The 16,911-nt window shown below is 43.6% G+C and overlaps 1 protein-coding gene across 2 annotated transcripts in view; it reads right to left on the bottom strand.

The window, feature by feature from the left end:
• Positions 1-31: 31 nt before the first annotated feature.
• Positions 32-16,911, bottom strand: part of LOC122528252 — a 52,573-nt gene continuing 35,693 nt past the window's right edge. The window contains exons 2-16 of one of the 2 annotated variants that reach the window (XM_043653204.1): positions 16,304-16,481; positions 14,405-14,500; positions 12,364-12,724; positions 11,946-12,001; positions 11,445-11,599; positions 10,756-10,928; positions 10,596-10,645; positions 9,588-9,716; positions 8,360-8,401; positions 7,484-7,677; positions 6,083-6,308; positions 2,934-3,063; positions 2,021-2,328; positions 1,690-1,888; positions 32-1,467 (exon numbers count right to left, since the gene is read on the bottom strand). In XM_043653204.1, the coding sequence (XP_043509139.1) occupies positions 1,303-1,467; positions 1,690-1,888; positions 2,021-2,328; positions 2,934-3,063; positions 6,083-6,308; positions 7,484-7,677; positions 8,360-8,401; positions 9,588-9,716; positions 10,596-10,645; positions 10,756-10,928; positions 11,445-11,599; positions 11,946-12,001; positions 12,364-12,724; positions 14,405-14,500; positions 16,304-16,481 (2,462 nt within the window). In that variant the 3' untranslated portion in view covers positions 32-1,302. Of the gene's footprint in view, positions 1,468-1,689; positions 1,889-2,020; positions 2,329-2,933; positions 3,064-3,890; positions 4,117-6,082; positions 6,309-7,483; positions 7,678-8,359; positions 8,402-9,587; positions 9,717-10,595; positions 10,646-10,755; positions 10,929-11,444; positions 11,600-11,945; positions 12,002-12,363; positions 12,725-14,404; positions 14,501-16,303; positions 16,482-16,911 lie in introns of both variants that reach the window. The other variant, XM_043653203.1, reaches the window with a different exon arrangement.

The following is a 16,911-nucleotide window of genomic DNA, read 5'->3' as shown; positions in this document are numbered from 1 at the left end:
ATGCGAAATCGCAATGAGGACGACGCAGATGTAGGAATTGTAGCGAAAGTTTGTTTATTGATTAAAGGCGTATTACAGTTTCAGGTTCTAAAAGATATACACGACGATCCCCTCGTGCGCGCGACAACCTCGTTCACGGTGAACGCTTGTTCTCTATCGTCCGCAAGGCGACTTTCCGCGTGCTGCTGAACCTCCAGATCGATTTTTCTTTTTCTTTTTTTTTTTTTTTAGGAAAAAAACCTCGATTGGCGACCGATGGCGATTCCAGTTTTTTGCGTCTGCGTTTGCACACCAACGATATGCACTTGATACTTTGTAATTAATTAATTTATCTATCGGATTTGGCCGAGTACGCCAAGGATACAAGCTTCGAAGAGTCTAAACGATAGGGAAAGAGTCAGCGAAGGGGGGGAGGGGAGAGAGAGGGCGTATCACGGGCGAAGAGAGAAGACAGAGAGGGCAAGAAAATGAGAGGAAGGACAACGCGGAGAAGAAGAGGAGACAACCGCGATTGATCGGTCGATGCCTCGATTCGAGCGCAAAGTATCGACCGATCTTTTCTCGAGTATCTTTGCGATTCCATTATCTGGCACGACGATGCATCTTATTTGACGTACAACCACGGCTAAGTCGATCGTATGAATTACGAATGTTCTTGCTTAATCAAAGAACCTTGCAATTCGTACAGGAAGACGCCACACCGATCTCACATACTCGTCAAACGAAACTATTATACTAGAGGCAATGGAAAAACGATTAGAACCGAATTTACAACCAACGTATATTAATATAATATACGACAGGTGTTGCCACGCTGTGCGGCGTAGTAGCTAGAATTTTCCCTTGTCTTTTGCTCGGAATCGGAATTGCAGAGGCTCGGAAACTGTTCGGCCATCGTGCGTTCGTTCACCGCGTCGTGCAGAGTGGGCTCGTTTCGGTAAAAACGAGTGCGAGCCCTTGACGTGAATCGAACGACGTTGTTTCTCTGTATATATGTACGATATATATGTTGTGTCGAGGACTCACCGTTGTGATGCTCGGATGACGGAAAGAGAGGAAGAAGGTGGTGATGGTGCTGGTATGGTTTTCGAGTCGATTTCGTTGGCGTACTCGACCTGGACGAGTTTCGTTGGACGTGGCTAGTGGAGAAATAAGGACGGGATTTGAATCGAATCGGTGTACAAAAAAAAAAAGAGAGAAAAAAAAAAGAACGTCTCGTCTCCTCCGTTGGATTGGCGTCTGCTACTCTTCTTCGGCTGGGTGGGCTTCGATCGCACGGAACACCGATCCCTCTTTCCTCCTTCATTCGTGCGCGTCGACGTCGTTGTCGATACGACTGCTTCGTATCCCGGTTTTGCCCGTCCATGGATAGATGTCTGGACATGCCTGACACGTCTTCATGTATCTCACTCCGCTTTTGTGCCACAGATTGCAGACCTTTGGGTTGTTACATTTCTTCGGCCGATCCTGTGGCACGAGTCAAACGTATTAAAGTGTATTTCTTTTCTTTCGAAACTTCTTCGACGACGGTTATATACATTTGAATTAGGTTACTCAATTTTAATTTTAAGGTAATTTAGATCAGAGTGTTTCAGATTAAATAAAGTAAGAAAAATTAAAATCGTGAATTAATTGCAATCCAAATGAATTGAGGGCTAAATAATGGGACAAAAGTTGTATTGTATATACCGGGTAGTTACATCCGAAGGGTTCGAACGTGTGTAACAGCGGCAACGGCGTAGGATTTCTGACCCACTGAATTGCCTGCCAGTTCGTTACGATCCACACGTCGTCCATCGCGACTATGGTATCTAGGAACGAAATGAAGCCCTCCTTGTGATGAGGCTGCGTGAACCAGGCAGCGTGATAGAACAACCCAAATGGCGCTCTGAAAAAGTAATTCCTTCAACACTCGATCGGCACGTAGGCGATTATTTTTAACTATCTTTCAATCGAAACTGTATAACATCGTTATTTTTGGTATTTCAAGAAAGTTCCATCTTAATCACGCGAGACAGACCTGTTCGTCGTGTAATGTCTTTCGAAATTCTTGATGAGCATCTTGTAAACACCATCGGCAGTTGGTGGGTTGCTACACGCGTCTCCCATCGAACATCTACCTCCGTTCAAGTCCTGCCACATCACCATAGGAACTTCCCACAAGCCTGGATAAGATCTTGTAGGACAGGGAGGAATCATACAGTCGTGGAACAATTTATAGTCCAAGGTATACGGCCAACTTGGTGGCCGATTCTCGTATATCGGCATCGATGAGTCGTACGTAAAGTTCGTGTCCCATAACATTTTGAACATGTTGTTTCCGCCGACCTGTTTCGTTTAAAAATGTTATCATCAAACACGTACATATATATATATAGTGGCAGACAGAAAAAAGTCGCAATATACATGCTACTAATTTTAACTAAAAATTGTTTAGTTTAAAAATTGTTTAATTTATTAATTTTTCATATCATACAGACAAGTAGAGAGGGAGGATGACCTGCGATTAATTAACTCTACAACTTTGATCGTTGTACAACATAGGATATCCCACTGTACCAATTTTAAATTCACTTTCGTCTGCCACTATGTCTTTTACTCGTACGTTTTTTTATCATTATAAATAAAAGATTATAAATATTATAAATAATATTACAATTATATTATAAATATAATAAAGATTATATAATTCATATAATTTAATATAATTATATTATAAATATAATAAAGATCATATAATTAATATAATTTAATATAATTATGTTATAAATATAATAAAGATCATATAATTAATATAATTTAATATAATTATATTATAAATATAATAAAGATCATATAATTAATATAATTTAATATAATTATATTATAAATATAATAAAGATCATATAATTAATATAATTTAATATAAGATTATATTATAAATAAAAGATTACCGATAAGAAAGGAGCCCTCATTCCCCTGACGTCTTCCAGCTTGACGCCTCCGTACGCCGAGAGTATTTCACGTTGTCCGGCCACTTCTCGCGCCCACTTTCGATGAGAGAACTGCTCACCGAAACTGTGCCTGTTTTCCGGGATTGATCGGCCGGTTGGTCATACGATATTAAAGAGGACACGCGATCGCAGAGCCGCAATCCAAGACATTCGATCGACCGGCAAATTCTTTGCTCGCTACCGAGTTACGTGCAAAGAAAAAAAAGAAATTCGACGGTGGCATTTGCCAGTGGCTTCTCCATCGCGGTGTTTTACGCGTGTCCGTAACCGGTTCTCGATCTGTTCTTGCATCCCGACTCGTAGCGAGGTGTGAAAGCGGCGAATTCTTCTGTCGGAATAAGCGGCCGTACCTTCCTCGAACCGACTAATCAAGCTGGCGTTAGTTGCTAATTGATCAGCGTACAAGCAGAGCGTGAACGATCGCAAGTGCCCGAATCGCTAAAGCATCCCGATTGCGCAATGGTAATGAACCGCTGGTGATTAATGATCGACAACAGACGGCCGAATGAAATGAACGGTGCTTTATCAACTCGATCGGTCGATCGACAATTTTTCGCGTTGTGTTATTTTATCGATCAGTTGCTTCAGACACCGTTGTAAAATGTCGATCGTTTTCACATTTCTAGACAGGTACGGTGATCAAAATATATATATACACGAAACACACATGGTCCACGAAAGTATTCGAATACTTACTAAAGAACTTCTATGTGTAAAATATTTTGAAATTTCACTACTCGCGACTCTATCGATCGATGTTTTGCGTTTACGAACACTTTCGTGAGCAACTGGTACGAAAAAGAAAGGGCACTTGACACGAAAGGAATGCCACGGAACTGAGAAAGGTAGAGTACCGTGGAAGATCGCTTCGTTTCGGGCTTCTCTGCCGATACTTACGAAACGGTGTGGGAGGCAATCTCATGACCGGCGGCGTAGAGATTTTGCACCTGGCTGTAGTCGGTCCACTCGTGGGAGACGTAGAACGTGGCGGCGATGGGGCAGCCGTTTGGATTCTTTCGCCCTTTCTCGAACAGGTCGACGTAGAGGCCCTTGTTCAAGTCGTTCACCGAGTCGTCGAACGTCAGGAGAACGATTTGCGGTATTTCCTCCGGGTGGTAGTCACCTGTTTCGGGGATCGTTGGTCCGGATCGGTGGGGAGAAGGAAGTACACGTCGGGCACGTGGATCGATCGTGTGGGAACGTGTGCGCACCGATTGTTTTGTATTTCCGTGGTAATTTGTCGAATATGGTGTCGTGTTTGAATGTAAATGTCGGCGAATGTTACGAGTGTCGTTTGCGTGATATGATGGGAATGCGAAGGATGATCGAGAAAGAAGTGACGCGTACAGAAAGAGTGAGAGCGAAAGAAGAGAGGAAAGGGAGAAAAAGTTGCGGTTAGTGAGCGTCATTAGTATACACGGCACAGGTGGCAGTAGGCAGAGAGGCACAGCTGGTGAAATTGCTTCGCGACCCGTGTCACCGTTTTCATCTCCTGATCGCGCCCGGTTTCACCAGCCGTGCATCGCAATTCAATGTTTTATCGCGATCCCCGACGATCCTCTAATTGCCTGGCCGAAGCTGTAACGCGGCGCTCGCGATGCAAGCGGTGCAATTTGTTCCGGAAACACGATATTGGTCGGTGTCTGTCTGTCTAGCTTCTCGAAGAGAGAGGCTGTCTGTCGTTCCTCAACAACGGAACGCTCCGATGCGCGTCAATGAAACAAGTCGTTCGCTTCCCTCTCGAACAACACCATGTGTCGGAGGACATCGTGTACGGGCGATACGATCGACTCCTTTCCTTCCTGTCCATCCTATTCTCAAGACCAGACTAGACGAAGCGTCAAGCTAGAATGCCGAATCTTACTTTCAGATTAGCTCGTCGTTTTCTTCCACACGCATTCAGCACGACCGCTTTTCTTTTCCGCGCGTCGTCGACTACTCCGCTGGAAGTTGCACGAGTTTGCCCCAGTTTCACCGTGAAATTAGAGGATCGTCGAAGGAACGAAGCGTCCCGAGAGTTTCCTGTACGTCTCTGCTCGAAACTCTGAAGCTACGTTGGTATCGAAAACAACACGATACTCAATGTCGCTTCAGAAAGTGAAAAGGTGCTTCAAATTTTTCAAACAGGCGACTCGTGTTCGTCTAGAGCAGTGACGGCGAACCTCTTTTGAGAAATAGGTCGAATTTTGTTCGTTATTTTTTTTAATACTAGCTCATTGGTCACTAAGTTAGTGGCGTCACTTGGAAAGGGGGAGGATGGTTAAAAACTACTTTTTTTTTTTGGTTCTCACTTTTATAATCCTCGAAAAAGGATTTACGATTTACGTTTCCTTTTTGTTTTACAACTTTTACTTTTGCAAGTGAAGAGCAAAAAATAAATGTCGACGTCGAAAAATTGATAAAAGGGGTGACATCATGCCCAGTCACCCCTGCACTATACATTAGATATATATACTTTATTTCTTAATATTTTTTATTGTCTGTTCTCTCTTTTATTATATAAAAAACTAGCAAAGCTACCCATTCTGAGAATGGAATCTAGTGTGTTTTCTAGTGTTTATTACGTCTGTTTAATCGTAAGCGCTATATAAAATTTTTTGGACACAACTGACTCATATAACATTTAAGACTTAAAATACCTATATGTATACATAACCAAGTCGTAAATCCTCCATAAAACACAATCATGCATTTATTTCTCACTTTCAAGCTCGAACCGGACACTTGTAATTTTCTTAACATTTTTTGAAAAGAGGGGTTCGAAAAATAATTAAAATTCCTTTATATATATATGATGATAAGTTTATAAAAATCAACGCGTGAGTCATTTAAAAAGTCTGCGTGGGTCAGTGTCTGACCCGCGGGTCATAGGTTCGCCATCATTGGTCTAGACCCCTAGAATCTCTGGAGCATTTAGAACGTTAGTCGAAGAGAGGCGCAGGCGATGAACCATGTATTATATATTACGCGAGCGACGAATTAGCGTGGTAGTGCGATGTCCGTAACTCGGGCCGGTCGATGTACGGAAACCAGAGTGAGAGAAGCTGCGGCTAGACACAGACAGGCACTTTCATCCCGTTTCAACTTACGAGACCGTGTGCGATGCCATTTCGTGGCCATCCGCGTAAAGATTTTGCACCTGGCTATAATCGGTCCACTCGTGCGAAACATAGAACGTGGCCGTTATCGGACAGCCGTTCGGATTCTTACGTCCGTTCTCGAACAGATCGGTGTACAACGGTCTGTTCAGATCGTTCACCGCATCGTCGAACGTCAGCAGAACGATCTGCGGCGTCTGTTCGACCGGGATTCCACCTAAGTACACGATATCACACACATGTATATCCAACGATTGGCTACGAAGCTACCGAGTCGCTTGCAATTGTTGAAAGTCTGGAAATTAGTCCAAGCACGAGTCACTCTCGTATGTATCTACATCTACGGAAATCTACCGCGACGCTTATCAGGATCGCGAGATCCTCGTCAGGTCGTGGAAAAAAAGGAGAGGCGGTTAATCAAGGAGTTGCTTAATTAAAAAACGAAACGCAGTGAGTAAGAGACACCCGAGACTCTGGCAGATTCTTCCGGATGATTTATGCGAGGTATGCGGTTGCACAATCCACTCCGCGACGCAGGAACAGCTAGCGATGGCTGTTTTTAATGGCTTACGTACTGGTCGCCCGCGGCGGGATATTATTATCGTGGCTCGACGCGCTTCGTTCATTCCGCGAGCTTTAATTTAACACACGGTGATAGTTTTCTCTTCTCTTGACATAATAGCTAGACTCTCTTTGAAGCACCGATGCGCAGGGGTTGAACAGAATGACGGAAACATCATCTGGTCTGTTTTACAAAAATAATCAACAACTCACGGTGGCTTTTCTAAATAAATAATTCTCGCTAAACTTGGATAGTTTCCACACGAAGGACGATAGAACATCTCACTGAACGTGATTCCATACGTTTGTACGATTCCAAACAATTTCGTACGTACACACGTATTAGGCATACGTGATGTTAATAAAGAATTTTCCTGTACTCTCGAACTCTTGTCCAACTAATTTCGCATTCGCATCACGAGAGGGAGGGAGGGGGGAGAGCTTTCGATTTCGAACAGGCTTCGAGCACGCTCACGTGCGAAATTGCAAGCGGCAAGGCGGATCTGTTTCACTTTCGAGCGGACAGTTGGAACGGTTATGTGTAACGTTAGAATCGGAGAAAGTCAACTCGGTGGCTGCTAGACCGATCGACTAAACTTAACATTCGTGGCGCGCGGACGCTTGCGTCACCGTCTACCCACGTTTGTGTATAACTATATCTATATCTATCGTTTTCGACTTTCCGACGATATCGATTCCGAGACTTTTCCGCGTGTATACGCGCGAGTCCTGTCCTCGCCGCCAACCACATCGTCCAATATTTCTCCTCCTCCTCCTCCTTCTGTCTCACGTCGAGCGTCGAACCGATCAGGAAACAATTTGCGTGCTTACCTGGAATGTCCGCACCGCCGCAGCTGCAATCAGGAAGCAAGCAGACGTCCTTGCGACACTTGGCCGCCGGTTTGTCGACCTGAGGAGTCGGATAAATCGGCGCTGGCCTCGAAGGAGGATACCTGTAGATGTCGATGAACTCCTGCGCTTTCGACACGATCTCCGTGGATGGTTTCAAAGTCGGCCGCGATCGTCTGAAACCCCGAATTACTGATTTCACAGCACCGATCACCGAAAGAAAGAAAGAAAGAAAGAAAAAAATAAAGGAACTGCGTTCCGGCGTTCGTAGGAACTAGCTATTATTTCCTGTCGTACAACGTAATTTCACCTTTCTGTCGACGAACAACGATCGATCGTGATCTATCAGCCGATCAAAGATCAATTGATTTATTTCTCTCGTTAATTCTACTTCTTTTTTCTCACTGCGGTTATAGTTTTTTTCCGCTGGGCGGCGGATGATCGTTTAGTAAGTTTAATAGCGACAGCCATGCAGCTTGCACGCAATTAACTTTCTAGCTGCATTAATCCGATGCGGCCACGTTCGTTCACCTCGTCGCGACGCGTCGTCGTCAAGAGTTTAGGTTTACAAATCTCGAGCTATTGGAAATTGGATATCCCCTTTCCCTGGAAGGATCGTAATTACGGTCTTCTATCTCGATGATATTTTGTTAACGATAATTCGTCGATTAGTTGGAAAATTGCACGACCACGTAATCCACGAACCGTGCTAAAAAGACACGAGTCAAGTCACCGCTCTCCTACGGATACTTTCAAAAAACGAGATTCACAAAATCCCCGTATCGTTTCGTTAAGCCAGAGCTAGTTGTACGGAACGCGCGAAAGAGCAAAATATCGTGCAAAGAATCTGTGACTTACGGTGGTGCTGTGCCACGATGGATTTGCTGTGGACGACCTCGGCTGAAAGAAAAAAACGCAAAAAGAACGATGAAGAAAGCAGAGGTATGGCAGAAATCGAGAGGAATGTCTCTTGAGAGAGACAAAGGAGGGAAAGAGAAGAGAATGAAAAAAATTGACGCTGTTTTCGGCGATGCACAAGTGGAAAATGTTTGACTGCCGGAAGAGAAAGCGAATGCTTCGTTTAACAGAATACAGAGATTGGCGAAATCGGGTCTTGGTCGATGGAGACGCTGCAAGGCCATTCGTTCGTTTTTCAACGCGGAAGTACACGGAGAATCGGTTCGAGCATAAACGGAACGAAGATCGAGGATGCTGATGGAAATTGCATAGAACTCGAGCTTATTATTTACTCGTTAGTCAAACTTTAACTGTATCATTTCGTTTAATTATATAAATAACTTACATTAGATTAGAGCGCGAATTAGAAAAGGGAAGAGGAAGAGATGGGAGAGTAACAGATACAACGATAAATGCACAAATAATAACACAAACACGATAAGATTTTATCCCGCATAAATAAATGAAATTGAAATTGAAATTAAAGATCCAATAAATAAAATTAAACGAGGGAATTCGTGCCGTTTAAATGCCAATTACGCCGTTTACAATAGTTGTAATAAAAAAGAAATAAATAAATAGATGAATAAAACTTCGATTTAATTGGTTTCGTATGATTCCCACGAGAAACTCTCGAGTACATTATATTGCTCGGCGTCTTCGATCTCGCCTTCGTTTACGATCGATCTACCACCACTTTCACGAACTGTTGCGCGCGACGTGCATAATAAAAGTGAACGTGTACGAGCGTACTTGCGCGTTACGCGTCAATCAGCCCGCGTGCCGCGCGAGCCTTATCTTTTCGTCTCGCGGCGAAAATTTCGTGCCGAGTAAATACCGCGTAACGATCCCTTTGATCGTGAAACGAGTACTCGCTGAATAAACACCGATGAATTTTTTATCCATGCACGGAGGACAAAGGGCCGATGGAAATCGTATTCCGCTTGAAGAAAGCGTGAAATAACGTCGCGTTCGCCACGACCGATTCGTCGGAATAATATCGGTCGAGGTAATAACGCGCGCGTAATGAACTTCCAGTTCTCTCTGATTGTATAATTCGAAAAAGAAAAAAGAAAAAAGAAAGAAAGAAACAATGATCGATGACGAGTACGACGGATACTGAACGCACCTGGGTGCATTGACCGTGTAAGGCCTGTTGGTGGTGGTTGGAAGCTGCGTGGTGGTCGTCAGCGGGATGAACGTGTCCACGATGGCGTTTGGAGTCGTCACGTGGACAGGGTGGCTGAGAACGTTCGGCCTGCAAACACGCGACGATTAATTAATCGTCAAATTGCGAAACAGAGGAACTGAGTCTCCGCGAAAAAAAAAAAAAGAAAAAAAAAGCTGCAGACGCCACTTCCAAGAAGAAGGATCGTTTGTTCGATTTTTTTTTGTTTTTTTTTTTTTGTATTGTTGGCCGTTCTTCTTGTTCTTCTTCTCGTTGTTGACTTTAATCGATACCGATCTTTCTTTCAGACTGTTAGAAGTGTTAATTGTAAGTCACTATTTGCGACATTTCTGATCTGAAAGGTCCACTAAGCTGTATTCGTCCTTCTATTGTTTTATATATAATTGTATATATGTGTGTATCTGTGTGAGCCCGCCGCGTAACCGTTGATCGTCACTTTTTGTAATTTTTGTTAGAGCGTTGTATGGTGAACACGATTGTGAACGATATTAAATGTTTACTATAACATATAGATAAAGGATTCATTTAAACCAGAACTCTGCCATCAGACAAAAGCGAGAAATGTTCGAACGAATCAGTAGGTCACCCAGTCGCTAGCAAATCGCGCTCGTTTGTCCGCGCCGTGACTACTGTTTTTAACGCCGATTAAATCGATAAGTCACCGCGTTTATGTAAGCACGATTTTCGCTCGATTTCACGGAATCATCAGTCGACGATAAGTCGCAGCATGCGCGTCTTTATTTCATCTTTCGTTTCTAAGGAGCGTAATTTACAAGAATAGCGAAGAGACATCGATGAAAGTCCAAGGCGAGCGATTCGAACGATCGTGACAGTAATTCTCTCGTCGCACTTCACGTGCATGGAGAAAGAGAGAGAGAGAGAGAGAGAGAGAGTATTTTACATGTTACTTCTAAGAGCATCCGTTTCTATTAAGAAGAGCTTTCTCACCTGAACGATTGGCCTTCGGTAATGCGGAACTTGTTCTTGTTCAGCTGAGCCTGGACGGACACACGGCGGAGAAACAGAGAAACAAAAAAAGAAGAAACGACAAAGTTATGATTCACGATTCGGATTTGGATTCCTTTTCAAATTGCGCGACTAAACAAACCTGATTCTCGTAGATGTCGTAGTCCTGCACCGTGACGTCTTGATTCAGATTGTACTTGTCCGCTTCGTTCACCGCCACTTTTTTTGGCTTCTGGTACTGCTTCGTATTCACCTCGCTGATCTTGACGCTCGGTTGAACGGGCACCGATTGGTTCACGGTGTATTGATTGTAATCTAACCGAGAGACGACACCGATTATTTGTCATACTCGCAGCGATGCGTTCCACCATTAATCGACTTTCCAAACTTTTCACACAGTCGTTGACATGTTAACTCTTTTCTTTGCGGTTTACAGTAAAATGTAAACCATGTTACACTTTATGAGTAATAAAGATTAAGGTAAGGGTAAATATTTTTCTTAAATTCGTTTCGAATAACAATTGAAAATCGATTTTCTCACAGAGTTTGAAGGTATGTAATGTAATTTATCTATACAAGATGCAAGAACAGTGAACGCTCGTTTCTTGCGTCCATTATTAGCATTAATATTGAAGCTGTTCTACAATTTGTAACATCCAGTTTGAATAGAAGATTCGCTGAAATAAAATTGATCGACTGATCTGCGTGTGATGGGGCACAGGAAATCGCGAAATATCGAACGAACTACCCTTGTGTGTCCATGAAACAATGCTTTAAGAGATAATGAGTCTAAACGAGTCGCTAATCGATCAACGTCAACAACTATCTTACCATCGTCTTTGTAAATGGACACGTCGTCGTCATAGATGGTGTAGTAAGGATAACTCTGGTCTGGATCGTTGTAGTACGACTTGGGGATGACCGAGGCGACGGTGGATGCTAGGATCTTGGCGACTCTTGGCGACTCGGACGACGGTAATTGCGTCCTGTGCCAAGTGAAACACAGAATTAAAATCTTCTCTAGATCGGTACTTATCAACAGAGAGAGAGAGAGAGAGAGAGAGAGAGAGAGAGAGAGAGAGAGAGAGAGAGAGAGAGAGTTATCTCAAATGATCGCCGGCGGCTAGAGCCGTTTCGTGAGATAATCGGTGTTGGAAATTGGAAGGAAGAAAGGAAAAAAAGGGAAACGTCAGATCGACGTTACGTAAAGGCAAAGCAGCCACCAGTGGAATTGAAGGAGCCCACGGCGAAAGAGAAATCGAGTAAAAAGGTCGGCGCGGCGCGCGCCGCGGCAGGGCTGGCCGGCCTGATTTCAAAGCAGATTTTACGTACCTGTAATGGGCTTCCGTTTGGGCTCGCGTGCTCACCAGGCTGTCCTTCTCCCTTTCCTACGAGACGTTGATTGAAAAAAATTAATTCTTCTCGTTCGTTCTTTTCTTTCTGTTCTTTATTTCGCGTCAAATTTATCTTTCTTTCAACCGCGTTAATTGACTTGGCAGTGATCATTGCGCGAATATTACTCATTCGAATAGACTCCGAATCTGGAGACGAATTTATGCACACGCGAGTGCGTCTTCGGGCGTCCTCGTTTTTACGCGTTTTACAGACGACTTTCATAGTTTGGTGAAATTCTCGATTGTCCGGTTTATCTCTAACTGATTTACAGTTATATACATCTCGTCAGACGTTACAGACACGTGGCAAACACTGGCATTTTCGAATACCACCTCGTGCTAATAAACGAGCTTACCGAAATCACGTTCCTTCTGAGACCATCCCTGTCTCGTTGAACTTGGCCGATCGTCGACGGTTGTCCTCTGTAGACACGTTGCTGCCTATCGCTCTCCACTTCCGTCGCTGGCTCGTACTCGTCCTCGTGATAGTTCCTGGCCTGTTGCCTCTGACGAATCTGCTTCTCGGCGATCTGAGGTGATACCGGAGACGGTGTGGTCGTGATAGCGATCGGTTGTCTTTGAACGGGACGTTGCTGCGCCTGTAGCTGCTGTTGCTGTTGCTGTTCACGCCTGTGCTGGTGCTGCTGTTCCCGGATCTGTTGTTGCGATCGTTGTTGCTGATGTTGCTGCTCCTGAAGGGTCTCGATTTTCGCTGATCTGCGCGATTTTCAAACGATATTAACGTTAATGCGCGTGTAAAGAGCTGCCATTTCCCTAGGACGAGCAAACTTTAGAAAGACAGATGCATTTGAGGACTTGGGCGGCAAGTGCGATTCTTTCTGTATAAGAAAACAAGGTTGCGCGCTGTTCTCCCCTTTCTCACAGGTATACCATAATTGTCGTCGCTACGCGGAAATAGTATTCCATGCTCGAGCGTCAAAAATCTCGAGTATTTGCGTCGTCGTACGCTCTCTCGAGAAGGCTACTTCGAAAAATTTCTTGCGCCAGAATTAGAGAAAATATCCAAGTCGAAAAGGACGGCCTGCTTCGTTCGCGAAACTGAATTAATTCGAGGGGATTGATTCGTTGATCGGTTTTTCTGCCGTCAGTGAGCAGGTCGGGCGTACCTATCGAACCAGTTTCCGATACCAAAACACGTTGCCAGGAATGGCAAGGACGTCGATCGGACGCACCGAGACGAAAAGAACCAGAGCGCCGAGTTACGAAATCGTCTCTTTCCCCCGATTACACCGCGCACAATACGTTAATGAGCGACCGGCGACCGTTTCTCGTTGCCTAACGTCTCCTTGCACAAGGGAAGTGTGCCGGTGTTCCGAGGTTTAGTGCTCTCCGCGAGAAAACCGCGGAGAGAGTAGGAGGCCCGGGTTCATTGTTGGCTAGCGCTCGCCGTGTTATACAACAAATTCACCGGGTTTCTTCTTAATCCTTTCGGCAATGAGCGGGTGAGTTTCAAACCCGTGATCAGCTCTTTCGATCGAGACTCAGATACGACGTAGCGATGTGATAAAAGTAGAGGGAAGATGACAGGAAAGAAAGTTCCACTGTGTGGCAATCGGTAATGAAGAGATGATAACTTTCGCGGTAAATAAGAGAGCAACTGGCGTGATCTATCTTTTGATCGAGATTCAAGAGAATCTGAAAGGACAGAGTAGCGTAGTGATAAAAAGTAAAAGATGTGGTATCGTATGTGGTAATCGGTCTGACGAAGCACGGTATACGTGGATCGTAATTTTAGCGGCAAATAGGCGAGCAATGGAAATTGTAACGGGGTTAATTGTGGTTGATCGATGTTTATTGTTCGATCCTTGACGTCACTGCCTCTATTTTCTCAAGGTGCTGTTTTCTCGCGTGCGCTCGGATCGTTGATCAATTCGTGCCTCCGCGATAGATTCGAGTATTCGAAAAGAAAAAAAAAAAGAGAAAAAAAGATACAGCTAGATCGATAGGTTTCTGTCTCGCTCCATCCTCTTCCTCGTCTTGTTTCTTTCTCGTTCCGATTCTTACTCTGTGAGACTTTTCTCCGGCCAGTTCGAGCGCGAGCAACTCGTTGTTTTGCAATCGCCGTTGTTGCGCAACGAACGGATGTCCGGCGATACAGATCGATCGAGGGAGAACTTTGCTCTCCCGAAGGCCGTTCAAATCGATCGGTCCAGAGACGACTTGTTCTGTAGACTAATCGTTCACGTCCATAGTGGTAAATTAGATTATCTTTTGCAATTCGGAGAGAGAGAGAGAAAGAGAGAGAAAGAGAGAGAGAGAAATCGTCGAAAAACTGAGAGATAAATTGCCATCGAATGAGAGAACGGTTGGACCTTATGATTAGACCCACGTGTGTAACAGTTACAAGCGAGACACGTAACAGCGTTGAAAACTCACCTTTCCAACAACGGATCTTCTTCGGCTTCCTTACTGGGAGATCCACCTTCGGGACAACCTACGTTACGCGGCCAATCGCACGTCTGTAGCTCGTGACTGCGAAAAAGAAAAGCAACAGGAATTTAATTAGTCCCTCAATATCGTCTCGTTACTTGTTTTTTTTCCTTTTTTTTTTTTTTTTTTTTTTGAAAGCAGTCGCGCGTCAGGTTGTTGCATACGAAATAAAATTATGCTGGAATTTAATTGGAAGTTTTGCCCGATCCATTAACAGCCAAACCACGATTTATCATAATATTACAAGTGCTTCGATCTTTTCAACCCTTTGCGCTTGGCAACTTGGTTGCGCGGACCATAACGAGTGACCGAACCGCATACGACAATTCGTCGTTTTCTTTTTCCTTTTGAACTCGTCGGTGTGATATCACTGGATAGAAATTATTAAGAAGTAAGTAGACTCATCATTTGTTTTACCTGGGTTACATTTAAATATAGTTGCGCATAATTAAAGAATCTATAACATGTGACGATACAACGATAAAAAAGAATGTCGTGCGAATCCTTGAACTTTCCTTTCGCAGCATCAACGATAAAAAAAATGAAATGAAGTTTCAAGAACAAGAAATTTTGTGAACTCGAGTGTCAAAAGTTTTACGATACGTTTGTCACAGACAAGAATAAAAGAGTTTCTTGCTGAAAACTTTCGGAAACCCATTAATCACTGAATGCTTCAGGTAAATTTCAGGTAAATTTTTGAGTGCCCTTAATTGGATGCGGTATTACCATAGAAGTATTTTTAGATCGAAAGGATCTTTTTGGTGAGCGTAGTCGTTCTTAAGCATTATATTGCGGAATGCGTGGCAGGTTAATTCTTTCCAGGGTTACGTTCCTCTTCTGCATCATAAATCCAGATTGAAAATAAGACAGGATCGCATATTACTTTTCATTATTTTAAGATGAGTTCCATTGTCATTGGAAAAGTCAAACAACATTTTGTCGTTCCTTTTGCCTCCGTTGAAACTTTCGAAATTTTCTTTGAAACTTTTATTACCGTCAATAATTGAAACTTGAAATTGAAACGTCAATAAAAAAATAAAAATAAAAAAGAAAGTAGCAACAGCTGCCGGTCTTTCGTTCGAACTTTCATGCTAATCGACCATTGTAACGTCTCGTCTCGACTTCCAACGTGTTTCCTTTTTTTCGATCGAATGTGGCGATTCGATCGGAAAACAAGTTTCTCCGATCGTTGGCTCCAAATCGCGTAGATCATCTCGTGAATAGTATTTAGAATATCTTTCGTTCGATACGTTATTCGAAACTCGGTGAGATACACGCCTACATTACAATCTTGGACGTTTTGGATTTTAGTTTGAACGAGAACGAGACGGTGCCATCAAAAACAAATCGTAGAAGTTAGCATCTCGAAATGTGGACGTACCAATTCTTGTTTCAAGATTGGAAAACGAACAAGAAATAAAAATCTCCGCGGAATTTCGCAACACGCGCGACTCCTGGGAACACGGGAGAGGTACATCCATTAAGTTTGTCTATATCTGGACGACAATACCGGCATTTCGCTTTCAATTCACCGCGCTACTAATTCCTGCTCATATTCGTTGATCGGCCGGGGATCGGTTCCACGTTTCTGTTGGCAATCAGAACGTGTTCGTGTCTTCTCGATCAATTATCGGCTTATCACGAGGAAACACATCTGATGACATCTTACGACCGGGAGACAAATTTTCCTTACGATAGTTTTAATTTCTTCTTCTCGTAAGAATTCGAAATTCTTGTATATTCGAAGTTCGGAATTCGAATACGTTAGAATTCGGATATAACGGCAACAGAGGTCAGAGGATTAGATATAATGCACGAGAATTGTATTTATATATATGTATTCACCTGTACATTAATCCTCCTGTGCAGGATTCGAGTAAAGCACCGCCGAATACGCAAACGTAATACTGCGTGCAATCACGCGGATGTGGGTAATATCCGAATTCCTCGGGGCACTCGAATTCCAATGCCGCTTCGTTTCTGCTCGCTCTGGCGCTTCTGGGAATGGGGTTCCGTTGACATCCTGAAAACGAAATTACAAACTCGATTAAAATAAAATTCGTCGCTTTGTTTGCGTTATTTTTTAACTCCTAGTGTCGGGATTACGAAAAAGGAAATTCGCTCGACTTCGTTTAATAGTTCACAAGGATATTGAAATATTCGTTGCTCAGACCTTGATTTCGTTAATTTCGTCGCCGATACTTCCTTTCGGTTTATACGGTTTAAGTCTCTTGCGATTTCATACAGGGAAATGGCTGGAACAATTCAGAACGTAACAACAAAGATACTGTCGACGAGGTCTCGACACAGTTCGAGTGTTTCGAACGTGGGACACGGTATATCGAAACGTGAGCGGTAGAACAAGCGAGCGGCTTGCGTAACACGAGGTGTAAGTAACCGGATTTTCGATCGACCTTGCGCGTAAGCACAAGTCGAGAAATTCGGCCGATCGT

The sequence above is a fragment of the Frieseomelitta varia genome, unplaced genomic scaffold (genome assembly GCF_011392965.1).
Source record: "Frieseomelitta varia isolate USP_RPSP 00005682 unplaced genomic scaffold, Fvar_1.2 scaffold_247, whole genome shotgun sequence".
Classification (NCBI taxonomy): domain Eukaryota; kingdom Metazoa; phylum Arthropoda; class Insecta; order Hymenoptera; family Apidae; genus Frieseomelitta; species Frieseomelitta varia.
The sequence above is the reverse complement of the archived record's forward strand: the minus strand, read 5'-3'. Positions and strand labels throughout refer to the sequence as shown.